Below are 23,350 nucleotides of genomic sequence, written 5' to 3' on the forward strand. Positions count from 1 at the left end.
ACAGTTTTCATTTCAAAATCACATGCCTGAATAGAAGGTAAATATTTGATATAAAAATTTCTTCTTCAATAATCGAGTTCAAAGTAATTGTTGCAATTGTACAATTGACAGGATTAGAGAATTTTGATGTTGTTTAAACATTCAAATTTCAGTTTGTAGAAATATTTAATGGATTAAAGTGTATCTAAAGCTAAAACTAATTTTACTGTTAGAGTGTGGAAGGGTTAGACCTTTTGCCTTTTGTTTTTACAGCTGGGGATCAAATCCACCCTTTCTATATACTGATGACCGTTGTCACTGACGCATAAATTGAGTAGTACAGGGACTACTTTGAAGTCGGTGCGACTTGAAGTTGCATAGATATGAATGGTTATCATTGGGAATCATGGAGTACGACTTGTCATGCGACTCTGGTGTCCAAAGTAGGAAAAGTCGTACAAGTGTGAAAGGGGCCTCAATGCACCATGATGTGTGTGTAATAAATAAATAAATAAATAAATAAATAAATGCACCTCAAAAACTTGTTGCAATGTAAGCACATACGTGTAAATCCAAGCTGAATCGTTCAATGGGGACACCTGTTCTGTGGTAACTGTCTAAGGGCCCTTTCACATGGGTGCCTCTGTTTTGCAGGATCTGCTTGCTCAGTGGGGGGAGGGGGATTGCTCTGCTGATCCCCGCTGAACAGGCAGATGACAGGTCTGAGAAGAGAGAGGATCGGGTCGGATAGCAGTGGGTGTCAGCGGACATGTCACCACATTGAGGTCAATGAAGTGTCCGATCAGGTCCACCTGTAAAACTGACAGGCAGACCTGATCAGACAGCCCGTGCGAAAGGGGCCTAATGACGTATACACCCGACCGGACTTTCTGGCAGAAAAGGTTTGACGGAATAATTTCATCGGAAATTCTGATCGTGTATGGGCTTCACCTGACTTTTTTTTTTTTTCAAATATTATGATGGACCTAGAAATAGAACATGTTTTAAATCTTTCCGACGGAATCAATTCCTATCGGGAAAACTGTTCGTCTGTATGCTACTCAGACGGACCAAAAACAACTTTTTCTAGTCCCGTCGTACGTCATTGTATTCTAAACAAACGGACTTTGGTGTGATCATGTGTAGGCAAGTCCGTTTCAGCGGAACTCCATCGGAAATACCGTCAGAGTTTATTCTGAGGAAAAAAACGGTCGTGTGTACGTGGCATTAGAAGGGATTTCCCTTCAGTCCCCTTTGCATCATGACAAAAGCAAGTAATGGGGAATCTTAAAAACTGGACTTAGCAAAAAATAATCTGAAAGGCGTTATCCAAACCCTACTTTATCCAAAACGTAAACATTTGGCTATACATACAGTGCACTTTAACCACTTCCCGACCGGCGCACGCCGATGTACGTCGGCAGAATGGCACGGGCAGGCAAATGGGTGTACCTGTACGTCCCTTTAAATTTGCCGCCCTGCCATCGGGAGCGCGTCGCCGCCGGCGCTCTCGCGTGCCGGTCTGGACCCCCGTGAGTCAATCGCCGCGGGCATACCCGCGATCATCTCACGGGGTGGCTGAACTAGGAGATGCCGTTGTAAGCAGCATCTCCCAGTTCTGCCTAGCAACAAGTGACGCTGATCTCTGCTCCATGTGATTGGAGCAGAGATCAGTGTTCACTAAAAGAAAGCCCAGCCCCCAACAGTTAGTAACACGCCCCTAGGAACACTTAACCCCTACACTGCCACCCACTGGTTAACCCCTTCACTGCCAGTGTCATTTACACAGGAATCACTGCATTTTTATAGCAGTGATTGCTGTATAAGTGACAATGGTCCCAAAAATGTGTCAAAAATGTCCAATGTGTCCGCCATAATTACTAGTAAAAAAAATCTTTTGCGCAATCCAATCAATAATCACTTATTGCAATTTTTTTTACCAAAAATATGTAGAAGAATATGTATCGGCCTAAACTGAGGGAAATTTATTTTATTTTTTTTTATATTTTTGGGGGATATTTATTATAACAAAAAGTAAAAAATAATGCGTTTTTTTTCAAAATTGTCGCTCTATTTTTGTTTATAGCGTAAAAAATAAAAACCGTAGGGGCGATCAAATACAACCAAAAGAAAGCTCTATTTGTGGGAAAAAAGCACCTCAATTTTGTTTGGGAGCCACGTCGCACGACCACGCAATTGTCAGTTAAAGCGACTCAGTGCCGAATCGCAAAAAGTGGTCTGGTCTTAAGCCAGCAAAATAGTCCGGGGCTGAAGGGGTTAACAAACTTTTCTTAGTGGAATGAGACTAAAAAAATAAAGACTTAGACCCCTTTCACACTGGAGGCGCTTTTCAGGTAATAAAAATAGCACCTGCATAGTGCCTGAAAAAAGCCTCAGCTGCTAACCCAGTGTGAAAACCCGAGTGCTTTCACACTGGGGCACTGCGCTGGGAGGGTGTCACAAAAAGTCCTGCCAGCAGCTTCTTTGCAGTGGTGTTGGAGCAGTGAATACACCGCTCCTCCAACGTCCCTCCCCATTGAAAACAATAGGGCAGCACCGCCATAACGCCGGCAAAGCACTGCTGCAGCAGTGTTTTGTGGGTGGATTTAACCCCTTTTTGGCCACTAGCGGGGGGTTAAAACTGACCCCGCTAGCGCCCGAATAGCACCGCTAAAACGAAGGTAAAGTGCCACTAAAAATAGAACATTTTTAGCGCCGCTTTACCGCTGACGCCCGGGGTGGCTCAGTGTGAAAGTGGTCTAAGAAATAATAATGAAGCATCTGTTTACTGCTATAACCCAATGGGGTGAGCAGGAATTTTACTGTACTGTTTATGTATGATTAATTTGATCATTCCTAATACTAAAATTCCAATGACAAAAAAAAAAAGTAGTAATGAAATGGGGAAAATAAGATAAAGTACCCATATCAGGCTGAGTGTAGTGACTTTTCACTGACCAGAAGTCAGCAGTGCCTATAAGAATGTTGTCCCCTTAGTATCACAACTTTGTCCTTGCCTATATGTGGGGCAAATCTAAATGTAGGCATGTAGGAATAGTCCATTTGATGATTTAGTTATCATTATTACGTGGGCTGAAGCACACAATGCGAAAAGTCTGCAAACAGAAACTATTTTTGGAATAGAGGTTGTAAAATGTATTTGCACTTTGACCAGAAACTTTATTATGGCTCAGAGTTTTTGCTTCCAAATCTGTTCACTTTAAATGCCCTTAAAATTCCTATTCTGTGTGTTTAATAATATATTAACGTGTAGTCTATCAATGGGAAAGCGGGTGCAAACTTCTTCCTGGAAATTAGGTATACGAAACACGTTTTCTTGTACGGGGTGGATCTCTCACACGTAGTCATGTGACCACCCCATTGCACAATCTCCAGGATTTTCCAGGCGTACATCCAAGTCTGAAGGCGAGTCTTAGTGAATAGCTGAATGATAATGGATTTGTTTCCTTCTTGCAGTATTATATGAGAAATGTATCATATATTCCATCATGTTGGGGGTGTATGTTCTATGTATATAGTGTAATAGAATTATGTTCCGATGATGCCCAGTGGTCAGTCATATAAGGGGTGTAGTGTTCTATATACAGAGTATAGTAAAATTGTATTCCGACCATATCCAGTAGTCGTTAATGTTGAGGTTGTAGTGTTCTATATGGAGCCGCTTGGAGGAAAACTATGTGACCTTCAGGAAGAAGCTCAAGACCCATCTCTTCTGAAAACCCAGACAGACATTGGCAGCAAAATCGCCCTGAGGTGATTTAGTTTGCATATGTAGCGCTATACAAGTTATTCATTCAGAGTTTAGTGGAATTATATTGTGATCACATCCAATGGTCGGTCATCTTGGGGTTGTAATGTTCTATATAAAGTGTAGTTGAATTATATTGTGATCATTTCCAGTAGTTGGTTTATTGGAGATGTAAATGAATATGACAAGTATGGATCTCTCATCCCAAAGCTTCTAAACAACTTCGAGAGCTTGCCAAAACATGATACAATTTCCCTTTCCAGCTCTGCTTTATTTTTTATGAGGAATCTTCTACCAATCAGGATACTTTCCTTAACCACTTGCTTACTGGGCACTTAAAGCGGGAGTCCGCCATTTATTTTTATTTTTTAAAGCCAGCAGCTACAAATACTGCAGCTGCTGACTTTTAAAATAGTGACACTTACCCGCCCAGCGCGCCCGCGATGTCGGCACCCGAAGCCGATCTCTCGATCGTCTCTCGGGTGCTGCCGCCGCCATCTTGGGTATGGGAATCATTTCCCTGTTCCCTACTGCGCATGCGCGAGTCGCGCTGTGCAATAAGGATGGTCCCCGCTGTCTCTGGGATCCGTGTGTTTCCCAGCAGGCAGCGGGGGACTTTCGGAAAGGGGCGTAGATTCTGCGGAAAGGGGCGTACCTTCTGCAGAATCTACGCCGGAAGTGGGTGCAGATACCTGTACTGTACAGGTACCTGCACCCCCCTCCCCCCTGAAAGGTGCCAATTGTGGCGCTGGAGGGGGGGAGGATTCCAATTAGCGGAAGGTCCACTTTAGGGTGGACCTCCGCTTTAAACCCCCCTCCTGTCAAGACCAATTTTCAGCTTTCGGCGCTGACACACTTTGACAATTGCACGGTCATACAACACCGTACCCAAATGACATTTTTATCATTTTTTCCCACAAATGGAGCTTTCTTTTGGTGGTATTTAATCACAGCTTTTTATTTTTTTGCTAAACAAACAAAAAAAGATGGAAAATTTAGAAAAAAAACTATTCATGTTTAATAGTTTGTTATAAAATTTAGCAAACAGGTAATATTTCTGCTTCACTGATATGCGCTGATGATGCGGCACTGGTGGGCACTGATAGGCTGCACTGATGGGCACTAATAGGCACAGTTAAGGCGGCACTGATAGGCACAGATAAGTTAGCACTGATGGGGACAGATAAGTCGGTACTGATGGCCACTGATAAGATGGCACTGATGTGCCCTGATGGGTGGCACGGATGGGCACTGATAGGTACCACTGATAGATGGCACTGATGGGCACTGGTAGGTGACACTGATGGGCACTGATAGATGGCACTGATGTGCAGCAGCACTGTCCAGGCACTGATTGTGGGCCCTGACAGGTGGCACTGTGGGCCCTGACAGGTGGTGCTGGTGGGCACTGACAGGTGGCGCTGGTGGGCACTGGTAGGCGGCACTTGTAGGGGGCACAGGTGGGCACTGAGTATCTGGGCACATCACAGCGAACAAGACAGCGAGAGGAGAAAAAATAGCCGATTACCGGCTGTGTTGACACCCCTTATGCCAATCTGTGATCCAGCGAGTCTTTAGGGGGCGCGCAGGGTGCGCAGACGGCTCGTGCACGGGACGACGTCAATCTGTAGCCGTCATTCGGCTATAGTGTGGATCTCTAGAGGTTAATAAGTGACGTTATTTGTTAACCTAATTTATTCTTCTTAACGATGGACATACCTGTTACAGTGTGAACCCTGTTACGGTAATGGGAATTTACATTGCATTACCCTACCGGTATTGAAACATCCATGACCCTTACAACTATTATTGTCTTAGAATGTTTGTTATTACCTTATTGTTTGCTTCTAAAAACTTTCAATAAAAATTGTATTGATAAAAAAGAACTGTATTATGATTGTTGCTATTGATTGGTCTTGTTGGAGGTATAGTAGTCGCTATATAGAGTGTAATAGAATTGTATTATGATCATATCCAGTGGTTGGTCATGTTGGAGGTATAGAAGTTTAAATATAGAGTGTGATAGAATTGTATTATGATCAAATCTCATGGTTGGTCATGTATAGAATGTAGTGTTCTATAGAGTGTAACAGAAATATATTATGATTGAGTACAGTAGTCGGTCATGTTGGAGGTGTAGTTTTTATGCATCGAGTGTAATAGATTTTGTATTATGATCATATACAGTGCAGTGGTTATCCTGGGCAGTGAGCCATACTGAGATGTAATACAGTAAAACCTACTTCTGGTTAGTTGCTATACGTTAAAAAATGTAAATCTTTTGGCAATGGAGTATTTTTCTATTATACATAGTGATGCCTTAGGCATCTCTGTGGATGTGTTTCGCTGTGGATAATCAAGAACTGCTTGGAATTCTTCTGAAATAGTTAGAATAAGTAATACAATGATCTGTCCAAACCTGCATCTCATTTGTGTTTCATTTTCCTTTGTGGTCAGGTGTTGATTCCTCAATCTGCAGACTAATGTGGTATACCAGAAGTCGAATCTTTGGATATTAGTTTAACCTTTTAATATTTCCTGATTAGTTATTTGTATTTTTATTATATCTTTTTGTTTGTGTGGAAGCTGATTTCTAGAGAAGAGGAACCCATTGGCACTTTTGGGCATCTATATACTGGACAATGTTCGCTGGATCTGTCTTCATACAATCTCAACAGGGAACATTCTTACATATGTAGGTGTTCCCTGATGTTCTATGGCAAAGTGTTACTGGGGATAAATCGGTCAGATAAGATTGACTGTATTAGCCAATTACTATATTTTCTCCTGAGACATACCAACCTGCAGCGCTCCCTTTCTCCTTACTGTAGGCTCAGACATACAAGTTTGCCCAGCTTTGTTCACCCACACACCTACTGCTAGTGTAGGTAGGTGCGATCTGCTGTCTCCACTGCGGGTGGCACTCAACCGCAGCAGGAGAGGAAGTCATGGGAAACATGGTTCCTCTATCACTTCCTGGGTCATTGTGGCAGCGACCAGATTGGATGCTGGCCATTCATGTGACTCTAGTGGCCATCTGAGGCATGACAGAGTCTATTTAAGGCCCAGGCCCCTGGGTTTGGCCTGCTTTGTGCGAGTGGGTAGTTCAGGGAAAGGTACCCTGCCTGTTAGGGACAGCTGTAGTGATAAGGAAAGGTTCCAGACGCGGAGGGAAAGCATGCGGTCGCTACTCTTCTGGAAATCTTTTGATTGGACACGAGATGGCCTGGCCTGCATTCTTTCCCTCTCAACAGACACTGTCAGTTCAGCTGGTATCTGCTTTGTCTACGTTAGTGGAAACCATGAGTGGGTTTTTGTGAACCACTGCTGCATTACTTCAATACAATTTTCTATTGAACCCGTCTTAGTGAATTATTGCCTCTACACCCCACCCACAAGTGGCCCCTTTGCAGCCTCTGTAAGAACCTAATAAATCAGTGGCTGGCCATACACATTATAATGCAATTGCACAATCTTCTATAAATGTACCAACTGCTCAGGAGTCACCATTAGGGGCGCATGGATGCCACCCCCCTGAAGGGCGCCGAACTCATACATTCGTATTGCATTTGTTGCATGTGATTAGAGCCTGAGGCTCTAATTGGCTTGAAAAAGGTTGGGCTCGGAGCACAGAACACTGCGCCTGAACCCACCCACTTGTGACAATAGCAAATTATTATTCCCTATTGTCTTTTCCGGCTTTTCCTCCCAGGCAATCAAGACAGGAGGCGGATCAGGTTGGCCGGGACGAGAAGCCGAGGAAGCCGCAGAGTGCTAGGGACCATCACCGTGGAGGGGTGAGTGCAGGGGACTGTCACCGGTCATTGATTTGCATGTCCTCATACATTATCATCTGAATTGTGTTTAGTAATCTAAATGTGAAAAAAACACAACAAAGCTCCCCACAATGCTCCCAGGGCATCTCCAACTGTACTGTGATCTCCAGGAGAGGCTGAGAGTGGGTGGACCTGGGGGGTTTTGTTTGCTGCCCCCCAAAAAAAAGTTTAGCGCCAGCTCCACTGCAACTACTATGTAGTACAAGAGTCTGCCTGAAATTCACATTTAATGAAATAACATTTTTCTACATTTCCTTTTGTTTCCTTAAAGTCAGACTGTCGCACTGGTATTTAATAATATAATTTAACAGGAAGTAAAATAATATCTGCTCAATAATATTGTGATTTTATACAATTTTCTATTTTTTTGAATGCCAGTTTCCGGTTGTTGGTGTATTTCTGGAACAAGAAGTTATCTTTTTTGTATCAGTATACTGTAAATATAATAAACTAGTAAGCAGTACATTTTACACGTCAACTGATAAATATGGCAGGTAAATATAAGAGCAGGTAAAAGGGTAATACAGCTTGTTTACACAGAAGGAAGTGTTGGGAGGAGGTGACTTGTCCATCCGGCTCTGCCACATTCCAATGACAATGCCTAGAAGACGTTCAGGAAATGACTGACCTTCACATTTTTTTTTTTTGGTTGGAGGTCTGCCTAAGTTTCTCAAAATGATTGAGTTTGGTTTGCAACGTAGCACCAATCTCCAGCAATTACTGTAGATTATGAGACATAGGGGGCCGATTTGCCAATCGGATGCCTTAGTCCCCTGATGAAAAGACCTGGTTATAACTGTTGAAAAGTATTCCTTTGAAGTAGGGCAAGCACACAATTAAACAAAAAAAAAAAAAAAACAGAAGTATTTGTTTAATCATCACATTATCTTTATAAATTTAGTTTCCATATATATATATATATAATATTTAGGTTGCACAAAGCCATGGCTACCGTCACTGGTGGCTTTGTTTTTATATACAAATTCATATGATCCCCGTGACAGAGCTGACACGGTTTAGGAGATATTTGCAAAAAGACAGGCACAGCAACGTGCAGGCACACTGAGCATGCCACTGCTAACGGCGATATGCTGTTAGTGGCAGCTCCCTTGTGCATGCGCGGGAGTGACGTCATCGCGGCTCCGGCCAATCACAGCGTCGGAGCCACGATACCCGGAAAGAAGATGAACGCTCCGTGGAAGAGGGGACAGAGGTGACATCGCTGGCTCCTGTGTCAGGTAAGTGACACATAATGGGCTACTATGCGATGCATAGTAGCCCATTATGCTTTACCTTTGCAGGGAATCAAAGAGGAAGTAAACCCATCAGGAGTTGTCTGCCAAAGGGAGGATTTAATGCACGGATTTATTTTTACAAGTTGGATTATAGCTTGGGCTGTAAAAAAGAGGCATATTTCAGCAGAAAGCAAAGAGAAAATGAAAAACGTAGCCAAGAACTTTATCAACTGCTCGAAAATGAAACTATGTAATATGCAATAAAAAAATCCCCAACATGCCAATCACTCAAATTCAAAAAGCCTCAAGAAAATCTGCCGTTGCTGCGGCCCACTAATGGTGTGAAATGCAAATGAAATATTCTTAGATAAGATTTTCAAAAGAAAATTCTTTTGGAATTTGAATTGAAATCTGCAGTGCTGAAGATTATTTAAAGCTGAACCTGTGGGGGCATACACCATCTCTAAATTGTTCCAGGTGTAAAGAGAAATCTGGGTACGCTGATGCACATGCTTTGGAGATGTCCAATGCTATTTCGATATTGGACATCTATATTTGATATGAATAATGACATTGGTCACATTCGTTTTACCTATGGATCCTAAGATTGCGCTTTTAAGTGTCATATCAGAAGACATGTTATCCCCAATGTTTAGATTATTGGGTATATGCTTCCCTTTTCTAGCTCAAAAATTCTGTCATGAAATTTACACAGCTTTGTCAACCAGTGCCTCCCTGTCTGGTGGAGCAGGAAATCTAAGTTTTCTCTGAGACACAGTTTAGTGGCATAGGTCCTTTCCCTTCCTCAACCTGTGATTGGTCAGTGAGAGGAGAACCGACAGACTGAGGAACTTATCTATTTGTCGCTCTGCTCCTATAAGTATGTTTTTTGTTCGCACATGAGCACTGCAACGCAACTCACTGGCTGTTTTGCCATCTTCAAGTCTGAGCTCTGCTGTACAGAGGTTACAAGATACCTTAAGGGGGTCACCACACTGTTCACTTTTTTTTTTTTTTTTACAAATGAATAATGTCATGCAGTGTGAAGTTGTACATTTCCTTATGCTGTGCTGAAAAAAAGTGCATTCAGTGATTTTTTTTTCACATATCATGCCCACACACCACCACAACACAGTGGCGTGAACAGGGCACACAGGAGACATGTTGCCTTGTCATGTGGACTGTGCTGGAATAGCCACCCATAACAATTCCACTGCAGCTGTGTGAATCGATCCATAATGATGTGGTAATGAATACAGAGTTGCATTAATGTATGTCTTTTTTATATCTGCCTGGAGAATACATATGTATATGTTTAATGAGTGCCATTAGTGAGCGAGTACATAATGAAAATTCTATATTGTCATGACAGCATCAGAATGGTGTCGGTTCCGGAGCACACGATGGAGGAGGTTCCGCTCCAGGAGGAAGAAGAGGTCACCATGGAGTACCGGATGTTGATGGTCTACGCTCAGCGCTCACTTTCTGAAAGCAAATTCTTGAATTTGCAGAGGGCGATATCCTCCAAGGGGGGCCAAACAACCATCAGTAATGGGAAGGAGGAAAAAGCCAATGGAGAAACCAAAACACCAAAAAGCAAACACAAAAAAAAGCGTTGGCCAAAAACACTGACCCCTGCATGCCTCCGACCGCCAAAGAGCAAAGAGAAAACTGTCAATCATACTCTGGAAAAGGGTAGGTTAAATAAAAGTTATATAGCGGGCTTACTCCCCGCCAAAGGTGCACACTCATTCAGGTCTGTTCCTCCACATGTTTCAACCCAATAGGGGTTTAGTCATGAAGGACCTTCATGACTAAATCTCAACTGGGGTGAAACAGGTCAGAGGTGGAGGAGATGGTCTGGGAAAAAGTGTTGTGATTCAGTATGGATTTGTGAAATTGCGCATTTAGCAAAACAGCTTGTTGGATACAGAGAAAAGTGCGCCTTTTATGTTTGAAATTGGGTAAAATTTTGTGGTTGTAAGGGACCCAAACAAGACAAAAGATCGGAAGCAGCCATAAGCAGACCTAAGCATACACATGCTAGTTAAGAAGCAATCAGACTAAAGCTCGATTCACGCCTATGCATTTTTTGCAGAAACGCACTACAGTTAATATAACATGGCTTCCTATGGGACACACTCACATCTACGGTTTTTTTCAGCCGCTGCACTTTTGGAAATGGTCAGGGACTTTTTTGAATGCAAAATGGTCTTTTTTTTTGCTTTTTTTGGTTCAATAGACTTCAGTGGAGAAGCCACAGAAAAGCATGTAGTGCAACTTTACCACAATTTTGCCGCAATTTGTGTTTTGCATTTTAGAATTTGGCAAAAAAAAAAAGCATAAAAGCACTACAGAAATTACCAAAAGCAAACTGGATAGATGTGAACCTTATGGTGGCCATACATGCTTTGATAAACAATTGATTTATTTTCCAATTGATCTCTTCTGATAGAAATAATTGATATTTAGTTGACAACCTATTCGATCGATTATGAAAGGAAATTGATTTCGATCAACTGTAAGTTATCGATTGTATTCTTGATTTCCACCATGGAATCTTATAATCTGACTGATCAAAGTACGATCTTATTTAAGAACAAAGTATCTCGGTGCTGCAGATTGATGCAAAGTGTCTGATAATTTTCTACTCTGACCTCTCGACTCAGTTTGATTGAATAAGATCTATATTGAGTCTAAATGAAAGGGAAGTTATGCTATTCAATTGTTTGTGAATTTAACTTGCTCAATTTGCATATCGATTGGATAAAAAAATTAATTGAAGCATGTATGTCCACCATAAGCCTATTCACCAAATATATATGTGGAAGCTCTCATTAAAGCCTAATCACACAGGTGTCTAATATTAGCAAATGTGTATGTACAATAACCACTATTTGTTATTGTATGACCCCTATATAAAATTGAAAAAAATAAAAAGACTCTTGCTGCCGGAATTCTGCTTTTGGAGGAAAAAAAAAGTGTGTTTAAAAAAATAATATTAATAAAATTAAATAAAAAAATACCTAGATCAAGGTTTTGATTTAGGTCCGTGCCAGGAGTAATGTTTGGGTCAATGCCAGAATTAGATTATTTTTTTTTTGGACAGGCTTTTCTTTTAAATTAGTGTCAGTGTCTATACCCCCAGCATACGTCAGAGTTAGAAAAACTTGAAAACAAAATTAATCTGGCAAAATAAGAAACCCAGAATAGCCCTAGTAATCTTACAGAAAGGGAAAGCCCAGGGTGGATTAAGTGTACCAGACTTTAAAAAGTACTATGAGGCGCTTCTATTAACACGTATGGTGGAATGGGCTAAATTGAACAATGAGAAGATGGGAATAATAGAACACACAACAGCGGACACACATTTAAGGAGAAATATTTGGACAACACCACAATATGGTGCACTAGGGGAAAATACACATACATTGACAAGGAATGTAATTAGGGTTTGGGACTCGTTACACAAACAAAACATGTGGGAATATAACTCCCCACTAATGGCGCTAAAGGAAAATAATTATTTTGCACCAGGGAAAAGTTCGATAGGGGGGATTGGATTAAAATGATAATGTATAACTGCAAGACATTACGCATAGGGGGAAAATTAGCTCACTGCAAGAATTAAAAATTAAAAAATATATGTTTGAAATGAACGAATGGCGGTACTTCCAGCTCAAGCACTTCGTAGCAGCATTACCATAACCGGTGAGAGAGGGGGAAGATCTGACAGTTTTTGAACCAGTATGTGCCACGGAAACGGCATGTAGGGGTATCTCGTGGATCTAGAAAATACTAATGGAGGGAAAAGAACTGTAAGTTCCCAACAAAAAATTGGGAGAGGGAACTAGGGAAGCGAGGAAAGAACCAAGAGGTAGGGAAAATTATGAAACCAGTACATGGATCATCAGTAAACATCAGAGTGGCGTAAATGAACTATAAGTGCATGACTAGGTGGTATAGAACACAGAATATAGTAGGAAAATATAAAACAGGGCAAACAGTGTTGGAGAGGATGTAAACAAACGGGGACCATGGCCCATATTTGGTGGAGTTGCCCTAAGGTCAGAACATACTGAAAGGAAATACTAAGGTATATCAAGGAGATTACTAGCATAGATTTGCCTAAGGACCCCTGGATATGTCTATTCCATGGGGTAGATATCCCAATAAAAGAATATATAAATTCAATGGTTATACACCTGATTAATACTGCGAAAAGCCTGATCCCGAAAAAATGGAAGAAAGTATATAGCCCAAAAATAATCGAATGGTTTTATAAAATAGAAGAGCTATATAATATGGAAGGTCTTAGATATTGTCAAGAAGAAGGAAGAGAGGGATTTATCAAGAGATGGGAAAAGTGGAAAATGTTTAAATTAACGAAGGAGTATAGCGAGGCAAAAAGGATGTAGAGATGTGGGGGGGGATGAGTGGTCCTGGGAGGGAGGAGGGGGGAAGGTAGGGGATAGCAGGGGTGGGTAAAGGGGCAAATAGGGAGGTTAGCACTGTGATAAATATGTAAATTGTTGCCTAGGGTAAATGATGTTCTCTTTTTGTATGGTAAAATTTTGAAAAATAAAGAATAAAAAAAAAAAATTAGTGTCAGTGTGTTTTGGGTAGAATAAATAAAATGCCTACACTATTGTTTCTGGGCTGTACTACGGGTACAAACAACAACTAACACAGACAAATATGGTATCGCTGCAATCACCAGGGATATTTAATTTGGGCTGCTCTTTTGTGGAAGGTTATGGTACGGTAGTAGCAATAAATATACAACTACATTTTAAAATTATTTTTTTTACAATTTTGCGCCACTATTTCTTTGATGATAATAAAAAATCAGGAGATATCCATTACTATTTACCACCAATAAAAGCCAAATTTGCCCAGAAAAAAAATGCAGTATAATGCACCTGGATGCACAAAGTAGTTGTAATGATATGTGCAGTTTTACTAACATATGTCAAAAGTTGCAAAACTGTGCTTGGCCTATATGATTTGTTTTATCCTTAGGCGTGAAGGGTTTAATGTCTCCAATGCATTTTGCCAAAATGTTGCCATTTTTGATGAAATCTTAGCAAAGCGAAAACAGTTGATTTTGCTTTTTCCTACTAATGTTTCACCTATGTCCATGTTCTTTTGGTAACAGCGGTGGACCCAGAGGAAGAGAGAGCCAAGAGTATTGTCAGCCAGTTGCAGCGCATTGTACAGAGGATTAAAAAGCAAGAAAAGGAAAGCGGCTTCCGGGTGTTGAATCGCATTTCCAGCATCCAGCAGGATGGTGATGGTAAGCGGGAGGATTGTTGCTAGTGCTTCTAGGTGCACAACAGTGTATGAGGACAGTACAGGCATACCCCACTTTTAAGACCTTCCTCTTCTAGCTGATGATCAAAGCTCGTCACAGCGCTTTGAGGCGATTCAGTTCGCGTTGTGCGCTATACAAATATTTCATTCATTCATTCAAGTACACAATGGGACCAGAGCATGTATGTAAAACGAAAATGTACTTAAAGTGAAGCAATACCCTTTTTCACTTCTGGGGTGACCGGGGCTGTAGTGGGGGTGTCAGGAGCTGTAGAGGGGGGTCAGAGACTGTAGTGGGGAGGGTCAGGGAGTGTGTTTCCAAGTAGCGGGGAATCTGAACTATCCGTGCACGGATTATTCAGCTGAAGCTTTAGCTCGTGGGTATGTCCGTACTTGCGAATGTACGTAAAGTGAGTGTACTTAAAGCGGGGTATGCCTCAATTGTACAAAGTCACCACTAGTGTAGCGATGACCCCGAAGGGGCCACTGCTAATGAACTGGGTCTGACATACCTGTACAGAGGCTGCCCACCCTGTTTCCAGTCCCAGTAGCAGACAAACTCAGGCTCCAGTCTCTGGGTTTATTAAGATTTATTGCAGGGAGGAGTGTTGAGGGTGCAGGGAACAAAATTGCAGGGAGGAGGGTTGAGGGTGCAGGATATCCACATGAAAAACTCTGAGAATAACTTGAATACCTTATCCCAGCAGTATCAGGTACAATAGTAGCAGTCTCAAAATCATACTGATGGAGAAGGGACAGCCAAGTAAATCTGTGACCATATAAGAATAAGAGTCCTTAAGTAGCAACTCCTGGAGCCTTAACACTTAATGAATGCTTCAGTACCTGGAGTTCTGAGCAAAGGGTCCTATACACAATGTTGAGGTGACAGCTCCTGTACAGCTCCCTTGCAACATTCTTCCATGAAAGATTCCCTCTCCAGCACTGCTTTCACAAGTATGTTTCCTCAGGTCCTCTCCACATAAGCACATGGCACCTGCTAAGGTCTATTCTTAGTAGCTTCTCTGGAACACATACCAGGGGCGGATCCAGGGGGGGCAATGGGGCAATTGCCACCCCCGAGAAATTTGTTGCGGGCCTGGCGGAGGAGAGAGCAGGCGGCTCCGCGAGTGGAGGAGAGAGCAGGCAACTCCGTGGTGCGGATGACAGAGCGGGCGGCTCCGCAGGCGGACCGTGCGGTTCGGTTTGTGGGTGGGTGGGTGTATACTCATGTGACTCAGTGTGTGGGCAGGTGAGAGCAGGCTAGGTGTGAGTGGGCAGCTGGCCAATCAACGAGTCGGCGGGCAGGGGAGCAGAGAGATTACATTATATCTCTGCTGCCTGACTCAGGGACAAAGAAGCAAGAGGCAAGCAAAACACCACCTTAGCAAGCACGCGGCAATCCGCAAGGTGTGGCAGGTGACGTGGCAAGTGACAATCCGCAACGTGTGGCAGGCGACAGTGGCAAGTGACACACTCAGAGCTCCCACTGATTCTGCATTATGGTGATTTGAACCATTTCATTTGATATTACAATGTATTAAGAAATAATAGAAATAATGTGGTTCAATCATCCTGACACCATAACCCCCATGTTGCCGGGATGATTGAAGCGCCAACACCAGCCATTTCCCCGATAAATTGCCTGCAAAAAAACATATTTTCTGACAGTGCCCCTCCCGAGACTAGGCTCTGGATCCGCCCTTGTGTGTAGTACATGCTTCCTCCCAGAGGTGGAAGCCCCAGAGGAGAGAGAGAGAGAGACTAATCTTCCTAAAAATGTATCTTCTCCCCAGCCACATTTTCTGGGTCAGCCTCCCGGGGATTGGCTAGGGACCAATAAACATTCATACCCCAGTGATTAATCCTCCCACTCTATTTGCTGGAATATTCTTCCAGCAGGAGACTGGAGCAACAAACCACCAATTTTAGGGAAAAAACTGAGAAGACCTAAAAGATAGCTGGCTACAGTAAAGCCATATCAGTTGGTCCATATATATTCGAACACAGGCACAATTTTCAAACTTTTGGCCCTGTATGCCACCAGAATAATATTAAAACGAAACAATCCAAATGAATTTGAAGTGCAGATGTTGAGCTTTAATTCAAGGGGTTGAACATAAATATCAAATACTAATTTTAGGAACTGCAACCATTTATATACACTGTACCCCCATTTTCAGGGGGCTTAAATGTACTTGTAACAAATATGAAGTAAATGGGAATTCCAATATATACACACTTCGTATGGCCGAGGGTCAAAAGAATGCAAAATACCCCACAATAAGCAAGCCCACCCTCCCCAATGCAAAGCACCCCCTTGATTCCTAAATGCTGGCTCAAAGCCAGCTAAGAATGGGATCCCTGCAGCACTTTCCTAAAACGGATCAGTGTATGTCTGTGTAAAGCACATATGACATATATCACAATATCCCATAATGGAAAGATGCACAGAGTAAGAACCACACTTTATAATATCTACAAAGCTACCCTGGTCATAAGTCCATCAGTCAGTGGGGCTGAAAAGACAATGGGATTGAACATGGGCATATCATAATGCGGTCAAATACATCCGTATTCCAAGTGAGTGTAATGAAGATTATAATCAGTCCCGACTGCTTAGTCCAGGTAAGTAGTCATTAAGAGCAAGGAGATATAACATCACTGGAGAAAAACAGCATAAAATGCACAATACTGATCCAATCTGCTCAGATATTCATTTATTGTACATAGGAAATTACAACAGATTCAAGTGAAATAAAGCATGGCAACGTGAAGGGATTCCGGCAGTGTGCAGGTAATTATATTCACTCCCAATTATAGGTAACACTTCTCAATGACTCTTTGTGCTAAATTTACTCACAGATCCCGCTGGTCACTGTACAGAGATCTCCACATTCGGTCGATACCCCTGAATGTATGCGGAGATCTCTGAACAGTGACCAGCGGGATCTGTGAGTAAATTTAGCATGAAGAAACATTGAGAAGTGTTACCTAAAATTGGGAGTGAATATAATTACCTGCACGCTGCAGGAATCCCTTCACGTTGCTCAAATGTAATTGGACAAATTAATATAATCATAAATAAAATGTTCATTTTTTTATTTTTTTTAATTTTGTTTTTTAATGACTGCCTAAAATCTGGAACCCATTTACATTACCAAAGACTGGGTTTCCTCCTTTCTGGTGCTTTTCCAGGCTCTAACTGCAGCTGTCTTCAGTTGTTCTTTGTTTGGGGGTCTTTCTGAAATGCATGCTCAATTTGGTTGAGATCAGGTGATTGACTCGGCCATTGCAGAATATTTCACTTCTTTTCTGTCAAAAGCTCCTGGGTTGCTTTTGCAGTGTGTTTTAGACCCATTTTGTACATTGTCCATCTGTACTGTAAAGCGCCGTCCAATCAACTTTGCTGCATATAGCTGAATCTGGGCTGACAGTATATCTCCAAACACTGCAAAATTCACCCGGCTGCTTTTGTGCTCTGTCACATCGTCAATAAACAGCAATGACCCAGTGCCATTGAAAGCCATGTATGCCCATGCCATCACACTGCCACCACCATGTTTTACAGATGACGTTGTGTGCTTTGGATCATGAGCTGTTTCAAGCCTTCTCCACACTTTTTTCTTCCCTTCATTCTGGTACAGATTAATTTTAGTTTCATCTGTCCAAAGAATGCTTTTCCAGAACTGGTCTGACTTTTTTAGATTTTTTTGGGCAAAGTCTAATCTGGCTTTTCTGTTCTTGATACGTCCACCTCCTGGAGAGTGTCCTTCACTTGTCTGGATGTTGTGAATGGGTTTTTCTTTACCATAGTGAGGATCCTGCGATCATCCACCACTGTTGTCTTCCATGGATGTCCAGGCCTTTTTATGTTGCTGAGTTCACCAGTGCATTCTTCTTTCCTCAGAATGTACCAAACTGTTGAGTTGGCCACTCCTAATGTCACTGCTATCTCTCTGATGAATCTGTTTAGTTTTTGAAGCCTTACAATGGCTAGTTTCACTTGCATAGGCGGCTCCTTTGAACATGATGTAGGTTCACAGCAATAGATTTCAAATGCAAATACCACACTTAGAGCCATCTCCAGACCTTTTACCTGCTTAATTGATGATGAAATAATGGAGTAGCTCACACTTGGCCATGAAGCAGCTTTTGATCCAGTTGTCCAATTACTTTTGGTTCCTTAAAAAAGGGGGGGGGGGGCTATTCTTAAGAGCTGTAATTCCCAAACCCTTCCTCCAGTTTGGATGTACATACCCTCAAATTAAACCTGAGAGTGTGCACTTTCAGCCCATATCCATTATATAACTATAGCTTAAGTATTTTGGTAAATACCCGAAAAAATCCAAAATTGTGCCTGTGTCCAAATGTATATATGGACCTAACTGTAGCCGGCTATAGAAAAGCCATATATTATATATATATATATATATATATATATATATATATATATATATATATATATATATATATATATATATATGCAATGCTAATTCTGGAGAGGAGAGTTAGATAGAGGAAGGAGCAGAGTCACCCAGCAGTGCAGAGTATTTCAGGAGAGGAGGGTTAGATAGAGGAAGTACCAGAGAGAGTCCTCCAGCAGTACAGAGTATTTCAGGAGGGAAGAGTAAGATAGAGGAAGGAGCAGTGTCCACCAGCAGTGCAGAGTATTTCAGGAGAGGATAGTTAGGCTTCATTTAGACGTGGGTTTGGAGGGCAGCAAAAATGCATGGTTGAGCAGCGTTTTTGTTGCCCACCAACCACCCCCTCTTAAGTTGCAGTAGGCAGTGGACGGGGGTATTTACGTGTCGCGGTCACAGTGCTTCCCTTTGCGTCTGTTGCAAAGTCTACCCAACATGTAGTAATTGGCGGGTAACAAGCCTGCTGAACATCACAAACACCATTTTATTCTCTAGGGTGTCTACTAAAAAATATATAGAATGTGTGGGGTTCTAAGTAATTTTTTTGCAAAAAAGAAATGATTTTAACGTGAAACCAACAAATGTCAGAAAAAGGTTTCATGTTTAAGTGGTTAAACTTTTTTCACTTACACACAAAGTCTATTCCACTGACAAGTTGTTACAATGTTTATGCTTAAGTTTAACTGATAAAGAATGTTTTTATTCTTGGCAAACTGCCCCTTTATTTTGAGGGCTGTGGCTTCAGAAAAGCAGAAAGAATTCTTTGCATAGAAAGAATCTTGAAACACTTTAGTCAAGATCACGATAACGATTCTTGAAGATTCATTGTGCAGCTCTATTAGATAGGTGAAGGAGCAGAGTCCCCCAGCAGCAGAGAGTATTTCAGGAGAGGAGAGTTAGATAAAGGAAGCAGCAGAGTACTTCATAGTGGGTCCTAATATTATTGCTGTTATAAGACCTACTGTATTTCTAGGAGAATCAAGGACACTCACTTTGTATTTTTTCACAGATGAAGATGAAACAATTGCCAAAATTGTCCAGATTCTGCGAGCAACAGGAGACAGACTGAATGATAAGGTGAGATTTACTGTACATCATATTTTAGTTATGATCCCTATGGCAATTTAAAGCGTAGCTCCACCCAAAAGGGGACGCTCCGCTTATCTGCCTCCTCCTCTCCTCTGGTGCCACATTTGGGGTGGGAGGGAGGGTACCAGGTTTTAACAGGTACCCTCTCCCAATTATGGCTGAGCGCGTTGTGGCAAGATCACCTAGAAGTTCAGACCCCCCCTACTTCCCCCACCGCTGGGCCATTCAGAAAACAGTGCGCTTCGTGCATACACAGTAGGGAGTTGTAAACCCTCAGGGTTTTTCACTTTTATGCATTCTATACATTAACATGAAAAACCTTCTGTGGTTCAGCTGCCCCCCTCGAGCCCCCCTTATTCTTATCTGAGCACGATCGTTCCACCACCAAGGACGAGCAGAGCAGCTCCAGCCGATGTATCAGGTCTTCATTGAATAGATTGAAAGCAGCAGGAGCCATTGGCTCCCGCTGCTGTAAATCAAATTCAGTGACACAGGAGCCAGGGGGGCGGAGCGGAGTCCTGCTGCCTGTGTCAATGTACTCAGTAGCAGGACTCTGGAGCGTGTCCGCACAAGTGCCCCCATGGAATGTGGCTCTCCGTGGGGGGCACTTGAAGAGGAGGAGGAGCCAGGAGCGCCACCGGGGGACCCCGGAAAAGGAGGATTTTGACTTTCCAATCACTTTAAAAGCAATGGAGAGCCGATGGAAAATTTGGCTGGGGTGAAGACACCACTGGATTCCTGGACAGTTAAGTGTCCTAATATTAAAAGTCAGCAGCTACAGTATTTGTAGCTGTTGATTTTTTAATTTTTTTTCTGAAGGAGCCTGGACCTCCTCTTTAATGTTACCACATGAGGTGTCATCCAGAAAGGTTTGAGAGGCAGCAACACCATTTACTGGGGAACTCGACAGACTGGGTTGCATTGCAAACTGTTGAGGGGTTGGATTTCAAAGCTTACATTACATATTGGGTTAGCTGGTATCTATTTTCATAGATTGTTATCACAATTCAATTCTGCTGATAACAAAAAACGCACCTCAAAAGAAAAAAAAATACCCTAAAAGTTCAATATTGTAGACACATGGTGTCACACGCTAATCAGCTAATTAACTCAAAACACCTGTAAAGGTTTCCTGAACCTTTAAATGGTCTCTCAGTCTGGTTCAGTAGAAAGACTACTGACTTGACAGTTGTCCAGCAGTCATTAACATCCTTCACAAGGAGGGTAAGTCACAGAAGGTCATTGCTGAAGAAGCTGGCTGTTCAGAGTGCTGTATCCAAGCATATTAATGGAAAGTTTAGTGTAAGGGAAAAAGTGTGGTAGAAAAAAGTGCGCATGAAACAGGGATAACCTGCAGCCTTGAGAGGATTGTGAAGCAAAGGCTATTCATGAATTTGGGGGAAATTTACAAGGAGTGGTCTACAGCTGGTTTCAGTGCTTCAAGAGCCACCACACACAGACAACACTGGCTACAACTGTTGCATTCCTTGTGTCAAGCTGCTCCTGAACCAGAGAAAGGAGCGTCTTACTTGGGCTAAGGAGGAAAAGGACTGGACAATTGTTCAGTGGTCCAAAGTTCTCTTTTCAGATGTAAGTAAATGTTGCATTTCATTTGGAAATCATTTGGAAATCAAGGTCCCAGATTCTGGAGGAAAAGTGGAAAGGCACAGAATCCAAGTTGCATGAGGTCCAGTGTGAAGTTTCCAATGTTAGTGATTATTTGGGGAGCCATGTCATCTGCTGGTGTTGTTCTACTGTGTTTTATGAAGTCCAACAAGCTAGTTCTAGAGCACTTCATGCTTCCCTCTTCTGACCAGCTTTATGGAGATTCTGATTTCATTTTCCAGCAGGACTTGACACCTGCCCACACTGCCAAAATTACCAATACCTGGTTTTAATGATCATGGTATTAATGTGCTTGATTGGGCAGCAAATTTGCCTGACCTAAACCCAAAAGAGATTCTGTGGGGTATTGTCAAGAGAAAGATGAGAGACGTGCTGCATTAATGCAGTAAATCATGCAAAAGGACCCCGACCAAATATTGAGTGCATACTATACTGTACATGGACATACTTTTCAGTATGCCAACATTTCTGTATTAAAAATCCTTTTTGTTATTGGTCTTATGTAATATTCAAATTTTCTGAGATACTGAATGTGGGGTTTTCACTAGCTGTAAGCCATAATTATCAAAATTTAAAAGAAAGAAATGCTTGAAATATATCACTCTGTGTGTAATGAATCTATATAATATGAGTTTCACTTTTTGAATTGAATTACTTTTTGATGATATTCAAAGTTTTTGAGATGCACCTGTATATGCTAGCACTGTTGATAGCCCTATCAGTGAATAACCACACCTAGCTCTGCCCCTTTAGCTTGACAGTACATTGCTCTATTTGCATGAGCTTAGGGAAATTAAGCTTCTAGCTACATTTATGATTTTTATCATTCTGAAAGGAATAAAGTGCTCAATACAGCCCCCAGTGGTGACACATAGGTGTGACAACATTTTACAGACTCTTAAAGGAGACATTCATAAGAAAATTAAAATCAAATTCTTAGAAAACTCCACTTACCTTTCCCGCCGCAGGGTTTTCTGTGGTAAACCAACAGATCCAATCTTCACCTTTCACGGTAGGTTCCGTTAAACCTTCAGGAGCTGGGGATCCTAGAGGAAACCTACAATCCTGGACCTGCAACAGCACCCTGCCAGTAAAACTTTATGGCCTTACTACCAAAAGTACTGGATCCCAGGGTCCAGCTCTCTAAAAAGAGAAGCATTCACAGGCAAAAAATCAAATTTCTTTGGATACGAGGCCCGGGTACCATTCAATTTGGCCAAAAGAGACAATTTGAATGGATCTAGTCAGCATGGCCCAGCAAGGATTGCTCCAGTGGAGCTCAGCACAGCACATCTTTACTCATGGACAACACCTTAGACACTGTCGAAAAAACTGAGAAACTCCCACCAGTGGGAGGGGTTATATAGGGAGTGCACTTTTTATTTTAGGGGGTGCCAGTGTCCATCACTTGAAGGTGGCCTATAACCACATAGTAACTACTAATGGCTCTGTGTCCCATGATGTACGATAAGAAAGTAGAGTTTAGATGGACCTTATTACAAGGTGTATTCATTCTATTGTGTGTACAGTGCATGCTGAATTTTATCATTAGAAAGCCCAGCACTATATTCTGATGGATACTTTATTTTTCTATACCAATAAAGAATTTGAAGAAAAGAGAGCCCAGCACCAGCCCTGTACTTTTTGAATGACCTTCAGACTAAAGTTCTGGTGATATGTCTCTACAGCCGAACAGGAGGGAGGGTGTTCATCATTCAGCTGTGTGTTTGATCTCAAGTTCTGATACTCTAGGTCTAGGGCAGTGATGGTGAACCTTGGCACCCCAGATGTTTTGGAACTATATTTCACATGATGCTCAACTACTGCACAGTGCATTAGCATTGTGAGAAATGTTGTTCCAAAACATCTGGGGTGCCAAGGTTCGCATCACTGCTCTAGGGTTTATAGCACAATAGTAAACCAGTTATCTAAGCCAGAATTTTTCAACCTTTTTTCAGCTGTGGCACCCTTTTAAAAGTAAAAAAAAAATTTTTCTTTCAGCAGTTTATTTGTAGCCTTTTTGGTTGGAGTTCTCCTTTTAAGTATGTTTTTATATCTGCCTAGAGTCACATTTTAGGAGTT

General features: G+C 41.9%; 1 protein-coding gene across 3 annotated transcripts in view; it reads left to right on the forward strand.

The window, feature by feature from the left end:
- Positions 1–23,350, forward strand: part of BCL2L14 (BCL2 like 14) — a 46,914-nt gene that overhangs the window by 19,541 nt on the left and 4,023 nt on the right. For 2 of the 3 annotated variants that reach the window (XM_077468804.1, XM_077468803.1), the window contains exons 2-4: positions 10,192–10,514; positions 13,978–14,115; positions 19,563–19,630. In XM_077468804.1, coding sequence (XP_077324930.1) covers positions 10,199–10,514; positions 13,978–14,115; positions 19,563–19,630 — 522 coding nt within the window. In that variant the 5' untranslated portion in view covers positions 10,192–10,198. Of the gene's footprint in view, positions 1–7,460; positions 7,546–10,191; positions 10,515–13,977; positions 14,116–19,562; positions 19,631–23,350 lie in introns of all 3 variants that reach the window. The other variant, XM_077468805.1, reaches the window with a different exon arrangement.

The sequence above is a fragment of the Lithobates pipiens genome, unplaced genomic scaffold (genome assembly GCF_037356315.1).
Source record: "Lithobates pipiens isolate NorthernLeopardFrog02 unplaced genomic scaffold, aLitPip1_a1.2 Scaffold_8, whole genome shotgun sequence".
NCBI classification, from domain to species: Eukaryota; Metazoa; Chordata; class Amphibia; order Anura; family Ranidae; genus Lithobates; species Lithobates pipiens.